This window comes from Silurus meridionalis, chromosome 19 (genome assembly GCF_014805685.1).
Source record: "Silurus meridionalis isolate SWU-2019-XX chromosome 19, ASM1480568v1, whole genome shotgun sequence".
NCBI classification, from domain to species: Eukaryota; Metazoa; Chordata; class Actinopteri; order Siluriformes; family Siluridae; genus Silurus; species Silurus meridionalis.
In genome coordinates, this window is record NC_060902.1 from 17,668,221 (window position 1) to 17,691,772 (window position 23,552).

Sequence of the window (23,552 nt, forward strand, 5' to 3'; positions counted from 1 at the left end):
AGAGCAGTAGAGTTACTCTTATGTTGATTTTGTGTAAATTTACACATCTGTAGTTATATACTATACAGACTAATTAACAATACTTCAGATTATTGTATTCACCAGATGGCACCTCAGATGATGTGTGTTGAGTGAGATGAATTCAGTAAAATAAAGTTACTGTGTTGCAATAAACTCATAAATATTTTCACAAAATTCATTTTGTGTCTAAATGCATTTCTGATTCGAAGTACAATACAGTTTCTGGTATTCCTACCTGCTCGGGTGTGAGTCTGCACACTGGCCTCAAACACACACACACACACACACACACACACACACACACACACACACACCCTTCCAGCTCCACTTCCTCAGTGTGAAGGCCCCCTGCTGAAGCATTGGTCTGATAGAAGATAGAGTCCGGCCAAGTGGATAATGGATAGTTTCATCTGTATGACATGGCTATGCAGCTCCAACCCTCATCTGGGATCTTTTCAAAAAGAGGAAAAGAAAGAATTGTAGTGGATTGTTTGAATGTTACGACTCTTAGCTCTTAACTTAACATTCAAACATTCAACTCCAAGATCATTTGAAACTGTAACCCACTAGTGAACAGTAAGTAAGTAAATTAAGTTTGTTACTGTACTTAAGTAGTTTTTTCATGTATTTGTTCTTCACTCTTTACATTTCCACTTGGGGAGTCTTTTACTTTAAATTCACTACATTCGAAGGGGCATCCACACAAAAAAACTTTAATTTTTTACAACAATTTGCACGGTTGCATGGATTATTATATCATGTCACGGTGAATGAATCTGCTCGGGACTCCCACGGCCCGGAGGAGTTCCCTCACTCATACACACAGAAAGGAGAGGCGGGGGGTTGGGGGACCTCTCCTTAGCCTTCAGGGTTTCCAATGGGAGAACTGACAAGACCTGGAGTGACCACCATATTTACACCATTTTCTTTACAAAGTTGAAAAGAAGGTTTTGTGCTCATGATAATTTGAATAGAAATCAATCAGTGTTTGAGTCATTAATATCATTCTATTAATAGATCAGTGTGCTGAGAGTCACATTCGAGTCTTTACACATAAACTGAGGTGATTAAGTAAAGAGTCTTGTGATAAAAATTATAACAGGAAAATTCTAGTTATAATAAATTATAGCACTTTCAATACATAAGTACAATTGAAGGCAAAAACTTCTTTTACTTTTACTCAAGTGGAAGTTTAAAGAGACACTTTTACTGTTACTGGAGGAACATTTTACCGAGTGAATCTCTACTTTAACTCAACCACATGCTTCGTGTACTTCATACACCACTGGTGAAAACAGGTTGAAAGTCATAAGCTTATAAGCAAATCACTGATTTGACTTAGTGGCATTTAGGACAAAAAACATTCTCTCACCCTGTAAAAGATCGGCACAGCTTTGGTTTGAAATGGTTACGCCCAAATGCCTTCCTCGTCATCCTGTGAATGGTAGAATTAAGTTTTAAAATTTTAAAATGTTTAAAGTTTTAAGTTTAAAAATTTAGATGAAAGGTCATGAGACATGCCATAAGATAACCATCTAATATGGAATTTTACAGCTAGCAATACAGCTAGAATTTTACAGCTAGCAATAATCTAAACCCACCGGATCTGGAGTGGGTCTGTGTCCTGCATTTGGTGGCCCACGGGCAGGGGCACGATGGTGCGGAGCGGTGTGTCGAGGGTGAGGTCCATGAGGAGCAGCATGAGGAGGGTGGTGGGGGTGCTGAGGGTGTTGGGGATGTTGAGGGTGTTGAGGGTGTTGAGGGTGTTGAGGGTGGGGGCCCTGCTGTGGTGGTGGCCCATGTTGAGGGTGCTGCGGGTGTTGCTGAGGGGGCGCACGGTGTGTGGGTGCTGTGGGTGAGGTTGTTGGGGCCTGGTTGGGTGTTGGTGGGGACCAGGTGGCTGGGGTGTTGGGGGTATGGTGGATGAGGTGTCTGTTGATGATGGGCATGTGGAGGTAGGGATTGTGGATGTTGGGGATGGAGGGTGTGTTGGTAGGGGGTTGCTGTTGAGGAGGGGGCATGTGGGTACAAAGGTTGTCCTTGGGCAGGAGGTGGGGCCTGTGGGTGGGAATGGGGATGTGGGTGGGGTGGCCCCGGTTGGAGGTGGTGAGGGAGGCCATGAGGGTGGTAGTGGTCATCTTCATAGTTGTCTGCCATCAATTTCATTCGACTCTGGGTCTGTCAAGATGAACACTTTTAATCAGATCATTTGTAGCAGCAACAAATAAACAGTCATTTGAGCAGTGAACAAGTGATTTGAGTGTTTTGCAGGTGGTAGCAAGCATTTTTAAATGTTGTACAAGTCATTTTAGAATAGTGCAAATGCTTCTAAATATTCTGAAAGCATTCTTGACTTTTCCATAAATATCATGCATTAGCAACTGTGAGCATTCGAAGTGGTAGCTCTGATTAATGCACTGGCCTTTTGACTAGAAAGTCATGAGTTCAAATCCCAGCACCACCAAACAAAGAAGCTGGGCCCTTGAACAACTGCTCAGTTGTAATTTTAAGTCGCTCTAGATAAGAGTGGCTGCAAAATGCCAAAGGTCTTGTGCAAGCGTTTAACACACAAGACGGATATTAATATTTCTAAGTATCTTGTGAGTGTTGCTCTGAGGGCTCTGTGTGAGTGTGCATGTTGCGTGTTCTGAGCTCACCTGCTGCTTGAGTTGCTGCATTAGTCTATCCTTCTCACGCTTTAATGACATGACCTCCTCCTGGGTTTTCTTCTTATTAGATGAAGAAAGCTCCAGTAGGGCGATGTTGGCATCCTTCTCGCTAATGGCAGCCAGTAGGGCTTGCTGCCTACACACGAGGAGAGTTCCAAAGACAAGGTCATGAGAAACTAACTGTGTGTATGTGCTGTCAGTGTATGAAAGGGACTTAGACTAGAGCCCCAGGGAAACCACAAACAAAAAAAGATGTTCTCACTTCATCTCCAAAATTTCCTCTAGCTGTTTGCGTCTCTCCTGTCGGAGGTTGGTCAGGTGACCATCCCTCTCTGCCAAAGACTGCTGGGTTGAGGACAAGCGCTGTTTAGTTGCATCAAGCTCCTGCCTCGTCTTTTCCAACATCGTCATCAATTCCTCCATCTAAGAGACAGGGAATGTTTGTCAGAGGAGCATGGCTATCAGAGCATGCAAAACTCATTGTTGCAGTTCTCCATAATTGGTGTTTAAGATGTTTGCATTGAAAGCTGCACACAGACCTTGGCGTTGTCCATTGGGTTGTCTTTGCGAGGATCTGGAAGGATGCCACTCCCCTTTTTATCTCCTTGCTGGCCAATCTTTAAGCCGGGACCCTTTTTGTTCTGGTCTTTGCTTTGCCTGGAATTTGGAGGAAATTGGTAGTTACATTACATTAGTTAGCTGGAGCACTTAAACTAACCATACACAACACAACTTCTTTTTTAATTTACCAAACTTTGGTCTACTTTAACACCAGGTGAAATTTCACTCCTTTTAAATGACATTTGTTTTTAATGAAGTAAATAAACACTAGTGTTTAACACTTCTTGACTTTTGCCATTCTTGCACATAAATCATAATTTGCTATATTACTGAAATGTATAGCAAACGTTGCTGAAAAGAAAAAAATGAGCCAAGGTTGTGAGGAAGAAAGAAATATATATCTGCCAGGCCACCACTTACCTTGGTGCAAGACTGCAGGACAGGAAAAGAAGGAGAGCAAAGAAGAGTAGCAGAAAAAAAGAAAAAATTAGAGTCATTGGAAACATAGCTGAACCGGAGAAAACAGAGAGGAGGCCAGAAATTCAAATCAGGTCCTGAAGAAGATAATGCAGGTTGCTTCTTTATCATTATGATCATCATCATCATTAGTTTGGCCTCACAAGGCATGTGAGCACCAACATGCAGCAGCCTAATCAGCCCAGCTTGGACAGGAGCAATGAAATTTCTAGGGTGCTAGGGAACAAGGGTGCAACAAGAAGACCAAAATATACAGTAAGTAGTCAAGGATGCAAGACTTTGTTTGGTTTTTGAGTACAGAAGCAATATGGGCTTTAAAGGAATGATGCACCTCAAAAATACTAACGTTGCTAACAATGAAAAAGGTGACTATCAGAAATCAGTTAGCATGTCTGCAAATGTAGTGCTAACTGATCCCTGCTAGTTCCATTTACTTAGCGGCGTTAGCTCTTTTGGTGACGTATTCTTTTAACGCCTTAGATTAAGGGGGAAGTGCTTTTAAATGCAACGTGAGAAAGAAGCACAAGAGACAGAGGTTAAAAAAGAGAGGGAGCTGATGAAGGGAAAAGAGCAGAGACAAGGTCAGGACTGGTTACGATGCAAATGTGTGTGAATCAGTGATGTTAAGAAATGGGGCATGGAATCTTTGGGGGTAAAATCGTTCCACATCAGCTAGCATACAGCATATGGAGACAATGCTTTAAGAGTTTGACACAAAGTGAAGGACATAAAAGCATGATACCAAAATCCCCACAACACCAGAAACTAACACAAAATATGCCATACCACATACAGCAATACAGACCACACTGCCTTTTTATGCAATCACCAAGATGCAGTAGTTTTTGGAGCACAATGTATTTCCACTATATTTATGCTGTAAGGGCCAGGGGGTGTAGAGCAGCTGCCCAGAAATAGCACACATGATGCACACAATCACAGAAATGCAGTCACTCAGAGATATGAAGAGAAAGTAAGAGAGAGCAAAAGAGAAATAAGAGAAAAGAAAAGAAAAGAAAAGAAAAGAAAAGAAAAGAAAAGAAAGACATGCAGAGAGACAGACAGAGAGACACTCAGGCAGGTACAGCCGAGCCGTGATTCAGGGCAGAGCACTCACTTTCCCAGGAAGTCCCACACCATGCCCCCAATCTGCTGAGGGGCAGCGGACACTGAGGGGGTCGAGTCAGCAGGAGCTCTGCCCCCAGGGCGGGGCATAGAGGCAAGGGACAAAAAGGGTTGAGGACACAGATGGGTGGAGTCATGATTGTATTGGCAGGGATAAGCATTGGATGCAGAGACAAGAAACAGACAAATGGAGATGTATATGAGCACAAACACAAGAGAAAGATGTGAAATGAGTGAGAGATGGAGAGAGAGAACAAGACAGAGGGAGAAAGAAGGAAGAGGATTGTGAGATTTTAGAGAATAGAATTATGACATGATGTAGGAGAGACAAAGAAAAAGAGAAAAAGAGGGCAAGCCAGCAGAAAAAAAAGAAAAGAAAAGAAGACACAAAGTTCAGAACAGAGAAATGCAACAGTAGTTTAAGAGGGACAGAGGGCGCTAGTGAGTCTTTGTAAAATATCTCAGTATACTGTCTTGTTTTTTCTTTACAGATGGACTTAATTCTGTTCTCAACATGCTAACCTTTCCTCACTGGTGGTTTACTTCAAATGATGTAAGAACTGAACAAACACAAAAACACTGAGTTATCAGTATATTTTGGGGTTAAAACATCATTTCCTTTTGAGTTACATCACCTCCTGAACAAAAATCTCTATACAGTTTCCTAAACTGGATTTTCAAAGATTGAAGGAAGCAGGACTTCGCGTCTCTAATCAAAACTACCAAAAAATCACAGGTGAAATGTAAAGTTTAAAGTATTAGCTGACTATAGATTTTTTTTTTTTTATTGGGCAGCATTTAACGAACACCTAAAGCATCTGATTTCACGGCAAATATCGATTAGCTTTAATGTTTGATTACATTATTACACCAACTAGAGGTGGATTATTAGTGTATTTTACTGATACCAATAGGGAGGTTGGGTTGCACTCGACGATGATTAATCAACCAATAGTTTTTAAAAACATTGTTAAAAACATAACACTCCATGTAAAATAGTACTGAACTTTATTACAAAAAAAAGTACTGAACCAATGAAAATGACCATATTAATTTATAGATATAAATTATAAATAACAAATATAATATATCGCTCTCCATGCAGCGCAGTGTCCCGTGTAAAAACAAACAGCATGTGGTGTCGGTGATTCGCCTCTAGAGGCCGCTCTTGTAATGAAAGCGGACCGGAAGCAAGAAAAAAACATCGTATGGATTTTTGCTTATAGCCGATAGTTATCTATCTGTTAACTATCAGTGACGATGAATCTGCAAAACCAAATAACTGGTCGACTTCTACCAGTAACCACATCATTATATACTCTAAAAATCCCATTCACAAAAAAGACCATGATGTAAAAATTATGGTGGATAAGCAGTGCTACACACGTTACCAAAATTCTCTGTAAGTCCTAAAAAAAAGCCTGCACCAGATAATTAATTAACAAAAATATATAAATAAATAAAAAAAACGAATAAAGCTGACTAAAAAAAATCAGGTTTTATATGAACAACACAGTAATGAATAAGAGATCAGAGAAATCATTTCCTACAAAACACAAATCCAGTGTCCAAATTCCAGTGAAATATCAGTAAAGTTTAGCATCCTCACCTCTCCAGCTCAGCAATTTTTTTGTCCTTGTCATTCTTCTCGCTCTCCACATCCCGGAGGATATCCAGCAGCCTCTCCACCTCAGTTTGTGCTTTCCCTGACTCTTCCTTGTAGAAGGCCACTTCCTTCTCAAGGATCTTAAAACGCTCCATAAAGTCCGGGTTTCCACGAGAACCCTGCTGAACCTCCACCTCGTGCGCCTTCTGGAGATTAAAAAAAAGTGAGAATGGATGGATGATAGCAGTAAATGGAAGTGAGTCTTATAAAGTCAGACAGCCTGTTCTGTGGAGCTCTGGTGAGCTGTGCTGTGAATCTGAGTTGCTCTAAGAACTCACGTGCAAAGCAACAGATTTTCTCAGACTGATCTAAACTACTTGGATACGGATATGGACACTGCTTATCTGTGCGAGATCGCCAATCCCAAGAGCCTCCTTTGGATGTGTGTAAAAACCGAGCCAGAGGACGCTATGCTTTTCTTCACAAATGTGTGTCTTCAAGCTCAGAACAGTTCAGACTCATTTAAAGCACATGAACAACAACAACATCCACAACTGACGATGACAAACACAGTAGAGTCAAAGACAAAACACAGAGATGCAGGCGGAAATTTCACACTGTGACACATATCTATACTCTGTTATCCATAAATCTAGACACAGATGTTCTCACACAGATTGACAGGACAGAAGTGAAAGTGGCAGGATGTTGACCAGCAAACCAGTAAATGAGGCCATGCAGACAAACTCCACTTGCAATGCTTGTTCACACACAGCCCGAGAGATGAGCAGTCAATCTTTACAAAAGCTTTATCATAAAAGCAGGGATGGTACTGGCAGCATAGTTCAGGCATGAGGAACCCCATCTGGATGGTGTTTAGGACCTATGTGGGATTATTCTCTACTCTAGATTTCATTAATCTAGCTGGAGACTTTCAGTCTAACATTTCTGCAAGTGAAGGAGCTGAGCCATTCGGCAAATAAACAGGAAGGATGAGGATGAAGGAGGAGTTTACAGAAAGTAACATAAAGCCATGTAACAGATGTGATGTGGATCCACCATTCAAGAGTTTTAAACCTTGAGTCATTGAGCAGCCACTTTTCGCATCTTTAGAGAAGATCCTGCCCAATTTATTCACGCTCAAACAAAGAAGGTGAGAACTAACCTCCATCATAAGCTCGCATCTTTTGCGACTTGCTGTTTATTCAGCATCACAGGCCAATGCAACACACTCTTTGGAGTTGACAGGCAGCTGTGATTGGCTGGTAGTGCTGTGATTGACAGGAAGAATGACTTTACTCCTCCCTCCTAAAGAGCACAGGCTCCCTCACATGTCTATCCTGTCATCAAACTCATTTAATGTTTTAAACTGTGATGTAATGTGCATGTTTTTGTAGTGTGTGTGTGTGGGGGCGGAGTTTGGAGGGGTTTCCCATGCTGTCAGTATGCGCCATGTGTGGGGGTCCTGAGAGACACTTACAGGGTTGTTCATCTGATTGAACAGCTGCTCAGCTTGCTGCATTGCAACGGCGAGGAGGAGAAGAAAAGGAGGAGAAAATGGTGGAGGGGAGAAGTTAAACATGACAAAGAGGATGAAAGATGAAGAAGGGAGGGCCAGAGAAACATTGTAGGGTTTAGCATTAGCTGCATTTTTTTAGGACAAGGTACAATATAAGTTGCTTTTTTTTTTTTAATAATCACTGATCCAGGAACAGGCTTTATTCTGAAACCTGTCTGAGCTGTTATTAAGAGAAACAGCAGAACTGATCTCGGATCAGTGGGTAAAAAAGAGCAACATACTGAATGAAAGACATGAGCGGGTGCGTGAGGGGGCATACAGCGACTAACAGAGGGAGGATGGAGTGCAGATTACACTAACCGCCAGGTTATATGCGGCCCAGGGTTGATATTTTAGTAGCCAGTTCTATTACATCATTTTATTTCAGCTTGTTTGTTCAGCTTGGTGATTTAGTAACCACACACAAAGCAGTGACATCTCTGTAGAATGTTGTGAAGCCTTGCATAGTGAGATTATTAGTAACCAAATATTCATGTCTTCGGTTTCATTATTATTGTCCAAAGCGACCTGAAACCTCAGGAAAATCGGCACGTGAATTAGCCAAGAGGGTTCATTGTATAACGTCCTCTGACAGAGCGAACTTCCCGGGAAGATTTCACCATGCTGCCATATTGCAGGAATTATGATCATTTTCGGGAAATGTCCCTACATTCAATTATGGTAAATAATTGAAAATACATGGCATGAAAGATAATACTTTTTTTTATATATAAATATGTAACTAATTTGTGTATTTTTACAATGTTAAGTGAAATTAATTAATTAACTTGAATTAAATCAATAAATACATACATACAAATACATATTTAATTAATTGAGATTAATCAAATGATTGTCATGAATTAACTCGTAATTAATCGCAACTTAAATTTGATCTGTTCTAAATTTACCTTCAATTAATACTTTCAGGATTTTAAAGCTCTATTCAGCATGTGCATGGACAAATATTGATGCTTTATGCAAATGTTTATTATTAATGAAACCAAACTCAACATAGAGCATGAAGTCTAAATATTCTTGTCAATGTTTTAAAGTAATTATGGGGTTTTAAATTACATAAATCATCAGGACACCAAATGAACTTTTGCTATGTTTCCACACGGACGGTTTTGGTTGCCGGATGTGTGGACGATTTTGGTGCTGATTTGAGACTTGACGCATAAGTAAAAAAAAATGTTTGTGATTAAATTTTTTGAATGATTTTATCTGAGTTAAGAAAGGATGTGAATAAATGAATAAAGGTTTTGATTTCGCCTCTTTTATATTTCTTTATTAATATTTTGAATAAAAATGGTCAAAGAAGTTTTAGAAAGAAGTTTAATTTCTATAGTCCTTTGAGAAGATACTAAAATGGTTGCTGAAATGTGAGGGGTGTACTTACTTTTGTGACATAATGTCCATAAACAACCATTAAATAAGTAAATGTATAAGTAAATAAATAAGTACAATGATGATCTTTTCAAATTTTGTTTTTTCTGTAGTTTTAAACTAAGTAACTGAGCCAGTAAACGTTTCTTGAATTTACATGAATGGTTCTATGCAGTGCGTTCATTCATTTATAAAACTGCATGAATTCGGATTTTTCGTACCTTCTGCAGCTGCGTCTCCAGTTTACTGCACTCCTCCTTCTTCTGCTCAATGGCAATCTCCAATGATTTCAGCTTGGAGTCTTTCTTCAGGCCGGATGAGGCCAAAGAAGAGGCATGTTCTTTCAGGTCTATTAAACTAGACTGGAGACAGAGGAAGAGAGAGAAAGCAAGACGTTAGAGAACAGATGGTACACTAGGAAAATATCCTGTAGTGTGCAAAAGGGTGCACACACACACACACACACACACGCTAACCTCTTTCTCAGTAAGTTCCACTTGCAGACTGCTGACCTTCTCCTTCAGCTCCTTGTTCTCTTTCTTGTATGAGTCGAGCTCATCCATGCGCTCACGGTCCTCTCGCTCTCTCTGCTCCTTCAGACGCTCGATGATCCGCTCCTGAGATGCAGGACACTCATTTCCACGTTCATATTCACAATCATGTTCACAATCATACAGTAAAGACCTCATCAAACATGAACCACACCACATATACTCTGATAAGGGCAGAGGCCAAGATTTCTTTTTAGCCAAAGACCATACATTCTTTACTGTACAGAGGCCACGCCTTCTTTACAATACAGAGGCCACGCCCCTTAACTGTACAGAGGCCACACCTCCTTTTGGGCAGTTCACCTTCTCAGACAGAGCCTCCTCCAGTGTGGCAAGTGCTGTGTCTGTGTTGGTCGAGTCGGTCTGCAGAGACTTCACTCGGTCCTTCAGGTTCCCCAGCTGTTTATCTTTATCTCGCAGCTGCTCCTGCAGGTTCTCGATCTGACACACAGAGAAGAAAAAAAAAGGAGTGTGAGAGAGAGCTGTAACATGTACAGGTTCTTGTGTTGCCACAGCGATTCGTTTCCCTTCCCAGGAGACGTACCTTCTTTTGCAACACGTTGATCTTGCGCTCCTTGACCTCTAGCATGTCCTTCATGTCACGGATCTCCCCGGCGAGGGTGCCTTTCTCCTCGGTCAGGTCCTGCAGCTGCTTGCTCTTTTTATTGAGGAACGACTCTTTCTCCTCAAGACGCAGCCTGAGGGCATCCACCTGCATCACACACACACACACACACACACACACACACACACACACACACACACACGCATAAACAAACATCACCAAAACCCACATCCCATAATATTCCTCTACACAAAACAATGCATCAAGTCTGCTGTTAACACACTGTAACTAAAGAATAATAATATTGTGTGTGTGTGTGTGTGTGTGTGTGTGTGTGTGTGTGTGTGTGTGTGTGTGTGTGTTTGTGTGTGTGTGTGAGAGAGACCTCAGTCTGGAGGATAGCGGCTCGCTGCTCTTTGGCTGTCAGAGATTCTTTGAGAACCTCGATGTGCTGCTTACAGTCTGAGTTCTGATTGTTCAGGGTCTCCAGCTTGGTCTGCAAAGCCAGAAGCTCAGACTCCTTCTTCGACAGCTCCTGCTTCAGCTGATCAATCTGAGGAGCAATGAAATACATGATATTAAAACTGTATAAATGTTTGTGTAACTAAAAGTCAAAAGCAGCAATGAAACAGATTAAGTGAAGTAAAGAAGGTAAGAGTGACGGTGCACCTGACTGCAGGACAGGAAATAAAACCCTGCAGAACTTCACACTTAATCATCGTTTATAACAAATGTCATGTAAATTAATAAATTATCTGTAATTAAATTCACAGTAAACATACAAAACACTTACGTTTTTTTATCACTTAACACATGACATGTAACCAAAACCCAACACACACAACAAATTAATCACACCCAACACACCAATTACACTCATTACACCCAACACACCAATACATCAATTACACCCAACACACCAATTACACTCATTACACCCAACACACAATTACACTCATTACACCCAACACCAATTACATCAATTACACCCAACACACAAATTACACTCATTACACCCAACACACCCAATACATCAATTACACCCAACACACCAATTACACTCATTACACCCAACACACCAATTACACTCATTACACCCAACACCCAATACATCAATTACACCCAACACACCAATTACACTCATTACACCCAACACACCCAATACATCAATTACACCCAACACCCAATACATCAATTACACCCAACACAATTACACTCATTACACAACACACCAATTACACTCATTACACAACACACCAATTACATCAATTACACCAACACACCAATTACACTCATTACACCCAACACACCCAATACATCAATTACACCCAACACACCAATTACACTCATTACACCCAACACACCCAAAATTAATCACACCCAACACACTAATTACACTCATTACACCCAACACACCAATAACACTCATTACACCAACACACCCAATACATCAATTACACCAACACACCAATTACACTCATTACACCCAACACACCCAATACATCAATTACACCCAACACACCAATTACACTCATTACACCCAACACACCCAATACATCAATCACCCAACACACTAATTACAGTCATTACACCCAACACCCAATACATCAATCACACCAACACACTAATTACAGTCATTACACCCAACACGCACAAAAATTTATTACACCCAACACACTAATTATACTAATTACACCCAACACACCAATTACCCTCATTACACCCAACACAACCAATACATCAATTACACCCAACACACTAATTACACATTGCACCCAACACACTAATTACACACTTTACACCAAACACACTAATTACACACTTTACACCCAACACACTAATTACACGCATTGCACCCAACACACTAATTACACGCATTGCACCCAACACACTAATTACACGCATTACATCCAACACACTAATTACACACATTACACCCAACACACTCATTATACCAAACACACTAATTACACCCAATACACTAATGATACCCAATACACTCATTATACCCAATACACTAATTACACAAATTACACTCATTATACCCAATACACTAATTACACATTACACTCATTATACCCAATACACTTATTACACACAATACACTTGTTACACATTACACCACACCCAACACACTCAAGTCAAACTTTTTATTCAGCCAGACAGCGAGGTGCAAACCAGAACAAAACTGCTTTCACAAGAGGCTCCAATGTGCAGATGTAACATAAACGTTCACATTGAAGGGTCAGTGTCAAGAATGTACACTGTATATGATCAATATAAAGTGGTCAACACACCAATCACAACACACCAAACACACTAAACAACACAACATGCACAATAAACACACCAATCATACCCCACACAACACACCAAACACACCACGCACAATAAACACACAAACACAGCCAACATAACACACCAAACACAACACGCAATAAACACACCAAACACAACCAACCTACACCAAACACAACACGCAATAAACACACCAATCATACCCCACACAACACAACACACCAAACACACCACGCACAATAAATACATCAAACACAACCAACATACACCAAACACAACCAACATACACCAAACACACCAAACACAACACGCACAATAAATACATCAAACACAACCAACATACACCAAACACAACACACAATAAACACACCAAACACAGCCAAAATAACACACTCAACATACCAGACATGCCCAACACTAAAAAAACCCAACACAAAACACACTCACATTAAACATAAAACATAAAACACCCTAAACTGCAAACCCACCTCTATTAAACACACAACAAACACTCCACACTAAACAAAAAAAATGACTCAACAGATCAAACCAACCGAAAACATTGGATAGATGAAACACTAACACAGCTGATAATTTCGCTTTTCTATTGTTGTGTTAAGTGATTAGCATAAAACTGAGAGAATACTGAAGAGAAAGGACCCCAGATTAACAGCTTTATGAATCATGAATCACGATTAGTGAACTGTAAATCATGAATCATTTGCAGGTTCAACCAGTATTCAAATAAAATAAACACTGGGAAGGGATTTTATTTACACTTAAAGCTATTTGGCAGATAGCTACATCCAGAGCAACTTACAGTTATCATGTACACAACTAAGCAGACAGGGTGAATGTCACAGCTTGGTGATACTGTTATTTTAACAAAAATGTTCATTCAAAGTTTAAACGCTTTGACCACTGAGGTGCTGCTCTGGAGCATCAAAGTGAACATGCTGGCAGACTGAGTAGACGAATAGAGCAGACAGATAGCAGAGGCAGATGGACGAGACGGATGTTAAGGTGATACGGATTGTATGTGTTAACGACGTGTCTCTCAGCCTGACTGCAGATGAAAGCCTGGTGTAGGAACGGTGCAGTAAATGAAATCACATCATCATCAGTGCAGTTCACACTCACTAATCACACCACAGCAGGGCCTCCAATCATCCACTCATTAAAGAACTGTTCGCTTTAAACGCACAAACAAGACCACTCTGCAACCACTCAAACACCATCCAAGCACACAATAGTGTTTATTTTTATTTATATACTATGTGCCGCTAACATTCGAAATCTACTTCATTAGATTATGCATGTAGTGAACACCACAATCATGAACATTTATTAATATCTTCACTGAAGGTGTATAGGCAACAACTTACTTTCTTTCTGCTTGAAGACTCCCATATATAGGAGAGACCACTCCCACATTTCTTTCTATTAACTCACATGAGCAGGTAATGACACGGAATAAGGAATTAAGCACTGTGTGTTGTGCTTTTGCAGGGAAATCAGCACTGATGGCCCAGAAGCTCCTGCTAGAAAACATTCAGTAACACCTTCTAAACAAATCCAGAACGCTACCAGAAATAATTCCAACTGAAAGAAACAGCAACCTTGAAATCGCTGACACTTAGTTCTTTCTGTGCTGTTTTGCTAAAGCAGAAATCTCAGCAGGTTGCAGATGAACAGACGCGTTACCTTGGTCTTCATGAATTTGGAGTGGTTCTTGTACACCTCCATCTGTTTGATCTCTTCCTCACGGTCCTCGGTGCTCAGCAGGCCGTTGGCCTTTAGCATTTGAATCTCGTCCTCCAGGTCTCGGATGTTCCTCTCCAAAGACGCGATCTTGGTGTCCTGGAGGAAGAGTTTGGAGGAGAAATTAGTGGCGCTCGGCTCCATGTTGGAGAAGGGCTAATGCACTAGCGCATTCACCAGGCTATATTGAAGTGAAAAACAAGAAACCCAGTGAGACGGTGAGAGAGAGAGAGAGAGAGAGAGAGAGAGAGAGAGAGAGAGAGAGAGAGAGAGAGAGAGAGAGAGAGAGAGAGAGAGTGTAGCTGTGGGTGATGTGCAGAAAAAAAGGAAGTGCAGTGCAGAATCCTGATCCTGTCATGCTAATGGAGTGGCGACTGAGTGCTGTTGGGCCGAACTGGACAAACATCCGACTGCAGATAAAACAGACGGGACAGGGGGAGATAAAGAGAGAGAGATACAGTAGAGAAATCACTCTGTGTGTGTGTGTGTGTGTGTGTGTGTGTGTGTGTGTGTGTGTGTGTGTGTGTGTGGTTAATCCTCAGACTGCAAAACTGCAAAAGGATGCTTCTCAGCTTTTTAAATAAGTAATAGCATGCCTTTCAGATTAGCCACGGCATGTTTCACTCTTCCAACTCCTCTGAAAGCGAGTGCTCGTACTCACTCCCTATCACTCGTTTACTTTCCAGATGAACAACAACAAGAGCTCCTTCAGCACTCTTCCACCTCTAACACATCCCAGCTAATTCAGTACTACTGATAATATTGATATCCTGTTGGTGATCACAATCCACCCTTCATTCTTCTACTCCTTGCACCTTGTTATTTGTAGCTTATGATCAAACTCCTGAGGTCCAGCATGGAGGAGCAAGTCTAGCCAGTGTGTTATAGAGCCTGCATTATGCTAGCTGGTTGTGCTAGCATGAGAACAATTTGTAGCTTCCAGCCAGGTACAGGTAGTCCCTGAGTCGCGATGGTTCGATTTACAAATTGTTTTTTATCTTACAATGACGATAGTGATTTGTTTTTCGCTGCATTTACATTTTTGTACGATACATTGCGCACTGCCAGGATGTAAACATCTCCACTTTGTAAATTGCCTGAATCTGTCCAGCAGACGAAAGAGTTCAGTTAGAGCGCCAATTTCTTTCTGTGTATTTTGGTGTTTCAAAGCCCAATTTCCAATCACTAAAACTAGTTTTACACATTATGGTAGTGTAACTGCTCTGTTTTGCTAAATGATCTACTATAATTTGTTAAATAATTAACCAATTACAGTAAAGCACCCCATACTGATCACCATTTTTTAAAACTCCTGGGTAGGCTAGGCCACGTCTCCACTTACCATATTTTCAAGTTACGATGGTGTCATGGGAACACATCTCCATCATAAATCAGGGACTACCTGTATTGTGTGTACAATTGTAAATTTCAGAGACACCTTGCAGAGATCCGTGAAACTTTCCTCCAAATGCGCTGTGATAATGAAGACTGCCAGACAGTTGTCCACACAACTTTAGGATTTGTTGTGTTACGGTACCTCTGAAAGAACTTCCACCTAGAACCAAGCACCATACTTCTACCATGAACGTAACAAACAACGCCCAGAAATGCGGCTTACCTACAGGGCTTCCTTTAGATTAAAACCCAATCCATCTGGCTACCTGATAGAGAAGCAGTCATTGCACTTGCATTATGAAAGCCCAAGCTTTAGCTACGGTCTCATTCCAATCTCACTTCCCGTTCCGCACACACACGCCGTATTGACAAACAAAACCACAAATCTACTGGAAAGGAGGAAAAAAATGGCTCTGCACTGTATCCTTTTTATGTGCAAATGATCAGCATCAGCATCCCTGCCCTTCCTCTCATCTCAATCCTCCCCTCCCCTTCCCTTCCCTCTCTCTCTCTCTCTCTCTCTCTCTCACACACACACACACACACACACACACACACACACGCCTGCGTTAGTGGTTTCACCGTTGTAAACAACCCGCTCCTGTTTCCATGGTAACAGCATCAGTGTTCCACCAATGGTGGGAAGATGAGAGAGCGAGTGTGTGTGTGTGTGTGTGTGTGTGTGTGTGTGTGTGAGTGTGTGAGTGTGTGAGCGCTACGGGATACTGGTGCATGATGGGAAATTACTAGGAGGGAGTGGGTGAAAAAACGAGTGCTGATTGGAGGGCATAAGATGTGAAGGGGCAGCAGTTGGTCAGATGGGCTTCATTCCGGTATCACGTGGGTGCTGCACTGGAGCATTCTGGGTATTATTACTCTAGGGGAGTCCAATCACAAAGATCCTGAAGGGTGTGTGTATGTATGTGTGTGTGTGTGTGTGTGTGTGTGTGTGTGTGTGTGTGTGTGTGTGTGTAAGGAGCTGCATGAGGTCATGATATATTTTTAGATGTGTGTGTAATGGCTCCGGTGGTGAGGAGGTGGCAGTCTAGAGTAGCCAAGTGTATACACACACACACACACACACACACACACACACACACACACACACACACACACACTGCTTGCTCTTTCATCCAAGCATCCCACAGAGTCTTATCTCCTTCTTCCTTCTGCTTCTTTTTCCACTCCCTCAGTAGAAGTCCATGTGTTCGTGTCATTATTGTTGTGATCACGATTTTCATGACCTTCTGATCAGGTGACAAAGTTTTTTTTTTGCTTTTTTACAAACTTTAGCTTCGCTCTTACCTTCATCTCTATGATGGTTTGCAGGGCTTTGGTCTTGCTCGGGTCCTGGTGCAGCTGATTTCTTCGGTGAAGCTCCTGGAAATGAAGGTCAGGAGTCAGTTTAGTCATTTTGGAGAAATGGTTATACAAAACAATTTCAGGGGTCCCACAGGGTGCAGTGAAAAAGCAGCAATAGCAGGAAAAGTGGGCAACGAGAGGGCAGGATGGTGGTCTAGGAGAGCGAGGGAAAGTAGGCCAGGAGAGGGAAGGATGGTGGGCCAGGAGTGGCCAGGTAAGTGGGCCAAAAGAGGGCAGGATAATGGGCCAGGAGAGGACAGGATAGTGGGTGGTAGTTGGGCCAAGATATATTGGGACAGTGACCCAGGGGCTTTGGGGGGGGGCGTGTTAGGAAAGTACAGAATCAGTCAGGAGTTGATGAGATCGGTCAGGATGGAGTGTGATATATCAGGAGGGTCAGGAATTAATCATTTAAGGCATATACATTTTCATTTATGGCATTGGGCAAACACCTAGTTTCTGATCCAGGTGAATGTGATCACATTCCTTTTACCAGAACAAAGCCAACTGCCAAATGTTCACAAGAAACAAGTGTTTGGACCTTCATATACTGTAGATTGTACAAGTCCAGACTACAAAAATGTTAGAACCTTATTGTTGGATGTAGATGGTGAAAACTGCATACCACCAGTTTACTTTTTTGAGTTACCACTTCCTGTTATCTGACTTACCCCCTTGTTTCATTGTTCAATAGTAAAGAAACTTTCTACTGTTTTGAAAAACAAAATAATTCCAGGATTTTTAAACCCCACACACCTGTCTCAAGTCATTCTACTGCTTTATAACATGTAAATGATCATGTGTCTCAGGACAGCGTACCTCTCTAAGATGAAGGTTCTCTTTCTCCTTCTGGTCCAGTATGATTTCCAGGTGGCCGAGTTGAGCCTCAGCCTCTGCAATCCGTCTCGCTCTGTCTTGCTCCTCCTCATCCGAGGTTCTCCCAGTAACCGGAGGGAGTCCTTTGCTCTGCAGCATCTCCAACAGCTTCTTAATGGACTCGTCTCTGGCTCCCAACGTTTGCTTCTGTGTCTCGATCCTCAGCTCCATCTCTTCCAGTGTCTTTCTCAGCAGGAAGAGCTCCTTGGCCTGGCGGTCATGTTCAGCCTGCAGGCGGCGGAAGTTCTCCTCAGTCAGCTCAATGGTAGTGAAGTGCTCAGTTCCTACAGGCCTGGAGTTGCTTTCCTGCTGCAAGAGGTGGTTCAGATCACGCTGTGTCCTTAGCTCATCCTGAAGAGCCTGGATGGTCATCTGAAGGTGCTAGAAGAAAGCAGAAACAGGTTAGAACCAGCATTTATTCTTCCTACTACAATCATAAAAAAAAAAAATATTAATGAAAGATATTTAATAACTGCAGAAAAATGTAGTCCTGCTTTTTTCACTTTTTTTACTTTTTAAAAACTATTTATTGGATATTAAAACCATTTAACTGAAATTCTTTACATTCATTGTCTTTACAGCTCCAGCAGGAGATTGTGTCCATGCCTGGACTGAAGGTGTAACATGGAACCTTACAAGGAGAATCCTGATGAAATGATCACCTGGAGGAACTCATTATTGGCTCACTTCATCTCTGTAGTGCCGTTAAGGCCTTCAGAAAAAACACTTAATATGTAGGAGAATTGGAAGAGCTGAAAGTGGAGCATGTTCATCCAGTTTGCCTTTAGCTATGCTTTTTCTCTTTCATTGTCCAAACCATTCCATCCCTTTGTCCTTTTCATTTCATCCTCACTTTTGCTTTTTCTTTCTACTAGTTCAGTTCATTCTTATATTTTTAGAGGTTGACCGATTTTACTGATGGATTATACCGATAGCTAGGCTGGATCGTACTGATCGTACCGATAACTGATAATCAACTGAATAATAAATACATACTGGATAAACAAACAAACACTTCATGTAGAATAATACTGAACATTATTACAAAAATAAAAAAATATAAAAAACAGTACTGAATCATGAAAATGAAACAATAAATGAAATAAATATGAGTATGTTAATTACATTAATAAATATTAAGGAAAAAAAAAAGACATGCATTCAAACTGAAACAAAACATAACATTCCAAACACATAAAAACAGTTACATCCAAAATTAATCAAATAAGAGCACGTGGTACGCATTCGCCTCCAGAGGCGCTCTCATACTGTATAAAGCAACCCGGAAAAACCATCAGTATTGATTTTTGCTCGTAGCTGATAGTTTCAGCGATTAACAATTGATCGGTCGACCTCTATTTCTTATCTTCAGTATTTTGATCGTTTACTTATTAGATTATTATTATTTCCTTTTTCAGAGCTTGTAAATGTCCCAGAAGCTAACAGATCATTTTTATTTTATTGAAACATTATTTGCTTTGTCTTTATTTTCTCTATATATTTAATATTATAATTAGTCGTAGACCTTTCCCGCATGGAGCTCATTGCTCAGCTCTTTGCTGGTCTAAATGACAAAAATCCATTAGAGTTGATGTGAATCATTCCAGAGGATCTGCTGAGTTTCCAATCTATCAGATCCAAGAAGATCCAAGCAAATCAATTACTTTCACATCACTCCTACCACTCTGATAGATAAGAACTAATGAAAATAAGTACCAAGCAGGAATTTTGCACCAGGACATGAAAGGAAATGGGTTGTGGGTTGTGGGCGGGGCCGGAGAGGAAACAGTGAGAGTCTGCAGTTTTGCTGAAATACTGATCCAGGACCAGATTTGAGCAAGTTTTCAGTTGAACACATGGGGCATGCAGCAAACACACACACACACACACACACACACACAGACACACATACAAACAGACACAGACACAGTGTATGGACACACAGTTTAATGCTCACACACTTTAATACACACTCAGAGTCAGAGCAGTGTTATGTGAGCAGTGTAACACACCTTGGTCCTGCGAGCGTCCATCAGGTGCTGATGGGAAAGATGGAGAGTGTGAAGAGCATCAGAGCAAAATATCACGACACAGTGAGGACAGAGAGAAGCGTGTGTGTGTGTGTGTGTGTGCGTGTGTGTGTGTGTGTGTGTGTGATTAAAGCCAGATAAAAAACACTTATTTTGTTGTAAGATGAGATTGGTGGTGATGTGACCAAAAATGGGTGACAACAAAATATTAATTTATGCACAAACTGATTGATGATATAAGATCTATTTATCTGTCCGTCCGTCTCACTCTCTCTCACTCTCTCTCTCTCACTCTCTCTCTCTCTCTCTCTCTGTCTAATAGTTGACATAAGCAGAACACAAGATTATTTCTTTTCTCTCAGTCTGTCCCTTTTTTAGTTACTCTGTTGTTCTAAGTGTTCCTCTCTTTCTCTCATTGTTTGTCTCTCAGTCTGTCTCACTGTTTCTCTTGCTGTCTCTCTTTCTCTCTCTCCTCTTTGTCTGTCTGTCTCTCTCTCAATGTCTCTATCGCTGTCTGTCTGTCTGTCTGTCTCTCTCTCTCTCTCTCTCTCTCTCTCTCTCTCTCACTCTCTCCCTCTCACTGTCTCTCTTGCTGTCTGTCTGTCTCTCTCTCTCTCTCCTCTCTCCCTCTCACTGTCTCTCTTGCTGTCTGTCTGTCTGTCTGTCTGTCTGTCTGTCTCTCTCTCTCTCTCTTTCCCCTCTTTGTCTGTCTGTCTCCTCTCTCTCTCTCCCCTCTTTGTCTGTCTGTCTCTCTCTCGCAGTTTGTCTGTCTTTCTCTCTTTTACTGTCTCGCTCGCTGTCTGTATGTCTGTCTTTCTACCTGTCTCTCCCTCTGTCTCTCTCTCTCTCTCTCTAATTGATGATATAATCAGAAAGGTATTTGATGTTTTGTGGCTCTGTTGTTTGAGGATCTGTATATAATGTTATGTGAGGTTATTTGGGGTCTTTAGTGCATTCAGAGCTCATGTGTGTATTTTTTGCCCTCTGGCAGCTTGTAGACGAGCTGTGACGGGTTTATGGAGCTTTCATATCCATAGCAAACAAACTGAATGTCAATCATCAGTTACGTAACACGTGACATCCGTCATGTGACATCAAACTTCAGACATGTCTGAAACACTGAGGCTTCACTCCTGTACGATGAGAATTAATCATGTGCAGTGACTCGCTCATCAGATACTATTAAAAATTCATCAACCCTTTTTAAGAAAGAGACGAAACCACGGGAGATTTGTGTGTGTGTGTGTGTGTGTGTGTGTGTGTGTGTGTGTGTGTGTGTGTGTGTGTGTGTGTGTGTGTCTGTGTGTATGTGTGTGTGTGTGTGTGTCTGTGTGTCTGTGTGTTTTAATGTGCTGGTGTATGGTGCAGTGTGTCCAGCAGAAGGCGTTGCAGAGTCACACAAGTTTACTGCAGTTTTCAAAGATGTCTAGCAGGGGGCAACACACACACACACACACACACACACACACACACACACACACACAAAATACATTTCCAGATTTTCCATACACATGTCCTGACTTTGACAAGACAATGTTAAAATAATTCATATTCAATCACATGATCTTATTACATCATTACAGCAGTTTCATTACACGGTCATGTGACATAACTGTGTCTCTCATCCTTTACAGTCATGGGTCCCGGTGTTTATAGGCTCCTATATTCCCAGGACTTCAGTTTTCCAGGAGACCAAACACACAGTATTTCCTCTCACTCAGCACTCATCTGCTTGACTTCACCCTAAACACCATCCACCTAACCCTGGGACTCCCGGTGTTTTTCCACACCTGCATGCTGAAAGTGTGCTGCATAAACACCTTCAGTCTTCTGTTCTATAACCCTCTCCGCCTGTAGATACGCTGTTTGCCTAAATAACTACAAGGTTTATTTAAAATGTGAAATTTGCTTTTCTATACTAAAAAAAAATCACAAAATGATCCCTGAACACTTTTTCCTCTTGCACTGATATTAATACACTTCAACACCCTCAACACACACATTATATTCTCTAGTTATTATACATCATGCTGCTGAGATGTTGGTAAATTTATGTATGTGTTGTGAAGAATAGAGCATTGTGGGGACATTCTGAGAGTCATACAGTAAATAAAGAAAGTGTGAAACGTGAAAATGTTTCTAGTGTTACATTTAAACTGAAACAGACGTGATACCATCAAACCCCAAAACACACACCTCACATGCACAGAGAACCCATCCCAAACCTCCAGACAATACTGAAGCCCGACCCTGTGAGCCCTCAAACCTTTCACAGCCATTACATACACACACACAAAAATGCACACATATACACACACATACATATAATACACACACCATGACACACATGTGCATCTCCATAACTGGGGCCGATACGATTCACATCTTGATTTACACCAACAATAAATCCGATGCTCTGCAGTTCAAAATGGTACTGAAAGTTCACTTTTATTTCTTTGTTGCAGACAGAAAGAAAATCATCAATTTATTTAAGTGCCTTTTGACTTTTAATGCATGACTCTTTCACACAGAGAAAAAGAAAATAATATTAAATAAGAGCACGTTCTTCTCCTGTTGTGTCTGCAGGATGTTACAGCTCTACCTCTGCCATGTTAATCTGTATTCTATGTGACTCTCAGGACACGCCTCCGTCTCCGTATTTGTGATACGACATATTCACGTAGCAGCAGCGGTGCTGAGAGAACGCACTCGAGAAACAGTTTAGTGAAGAGAAATCAAGAGAGAGACTGTCTGTCTGTCTCTCACTGTCTGTCTGTCTGTCTCTCACTGTCTGTCTGTCTGTCTGTCTGTCTCTCACTGTCTGTCTGTCTGTCTGTCTCTCACTGTCTGTCTGTCTGTCTGTCTTTTTGTCTGTCACTGTCTGTCTGTCTGTCACTGTCTGTCTCTCACTGTCTGTCTGTCTGTCTGTCTGTCGCTCACTGTCTGTCTGTCTGTCTCTCACTGTCTGTAATCAATAGTCATCCTGTGAGTATAATGAATGGGAGGAAATAGTCCAATAAATCCATTTGCATAATTGCAATCCATATGATCCCCCCCCACACACACACACACACTCATACACACACACACATCTCTCTCTCTCTCTCTCACACACACACACACACACACATACACACAAACACATATGCTCTCTCTCTCTCTCTCTCTCTCTCTCTCTCTCTCTCTCTCTCACACACACACACACACACACACACAAACACATCGTCTCTCTCTCTCTCTCTCTCTCTCTCACACACACACACACACACACACACACAGATGGAGTGTGTTGAGGTCACAGTGTTGTC

General features: G+C 41.4%; 1 protein-coding gene and 1 long non-coding RNA gene across 3 annotated transcripts in view; one reads left to right on the top strand and one right to left on the bottom strand.

Moving 5' to 3' along the window:
• The window catches only part of erc2 (ELKS/RAB6-interacting/CAST family member 2), a 43,530-nt gene that overhangs the window by 4,581 nt on the left and 15,397 nt on the right, over window positions 1-23,552 (bottom strand). The window contains exons 3-21 of one of the 2 annotated variants that reach the window (XM_046875493.1): window positions 20,227-20,253; window positions 18,158-18,595; window positions 17,282-17,356; window positions 14,525-14,680; window positions 10,908-11,075; window positions 10,502-10,669; window positions 10,261-10,398; window positions 9,883-10,023; window positions 9,628-9,768; window positions 7,940-7,975; window positions 6,463-6,665; window positions 4,846-4,923; window positions 3,672-3,683; window positions 3,230-3,347; window positions 2,953-3,113; window positions 2,679-2,826; window positions 1,623-2,199; window positions 1,394-1,456; window positions 257-472 (exon numbers count right to left, since the gene is read on the bottom strand). In XM_046875493.1, the coding sequence (XP_046731449.1) occupies window positions 1,452-1,456; window positions 1,623-2,199; window positions 2,679-2,826; window positions 2,953-3,113; window positions 3,230-3,347; window positions 3,672-3,683; window positions 4,846-4,923; window positions 6,463-6,665; window positions 7,940-7,975; window positions 9,628-9,768; window positions 9,883-10,023; window positions 10,261-10,398; window positions 10,502-10,669; window positions 10,908-11,075; window positions 14,525-14,680; window positions 17,282-17,356; window positions 18,158-18,595; window positions 20,227-20,253 (2,790 nt within the window). In that variant the 3' untranslated portion in view covers window positions 257-472; window positions 1,394-1,451. The remainder of the gene's footprint in view (window positions 1-256; window positions 473-1,393; window positions 1,457-1,622; window positions 2,200-2,678; window positions 2,827-2,952; window positions 3,114-3,229; window positions 3,348-3,671; window positions 3,684-4,845; window positions 4,924-6,462; window positions 6,666-7,939; window positions 7,976-9,627; window positions 9,769-9,882; window positions 10,024-10,260; window positions 10,399-10,501; window positions 10,670-10,907; window positions 11,076-14,524; window positions 14,681-17,281; window positions 17,357-18,157; window positions 18,596-20,226; window positions 20,254-23,552) is intronic. The other variant, XM_046875494.1, reaches the window with a different exon arrangement.
• Window positions 16,915-18,322, top strand: LOC124402464. Its single transcript, XR_006928735.1, has 3 exons — window positions 16,915-17,231; window positions 17,306-17,368; window positions 18,197-18,322. It is a non-coding gene; the product is annotated as an uncharacterized LOC124402464 (long non-coding RNA).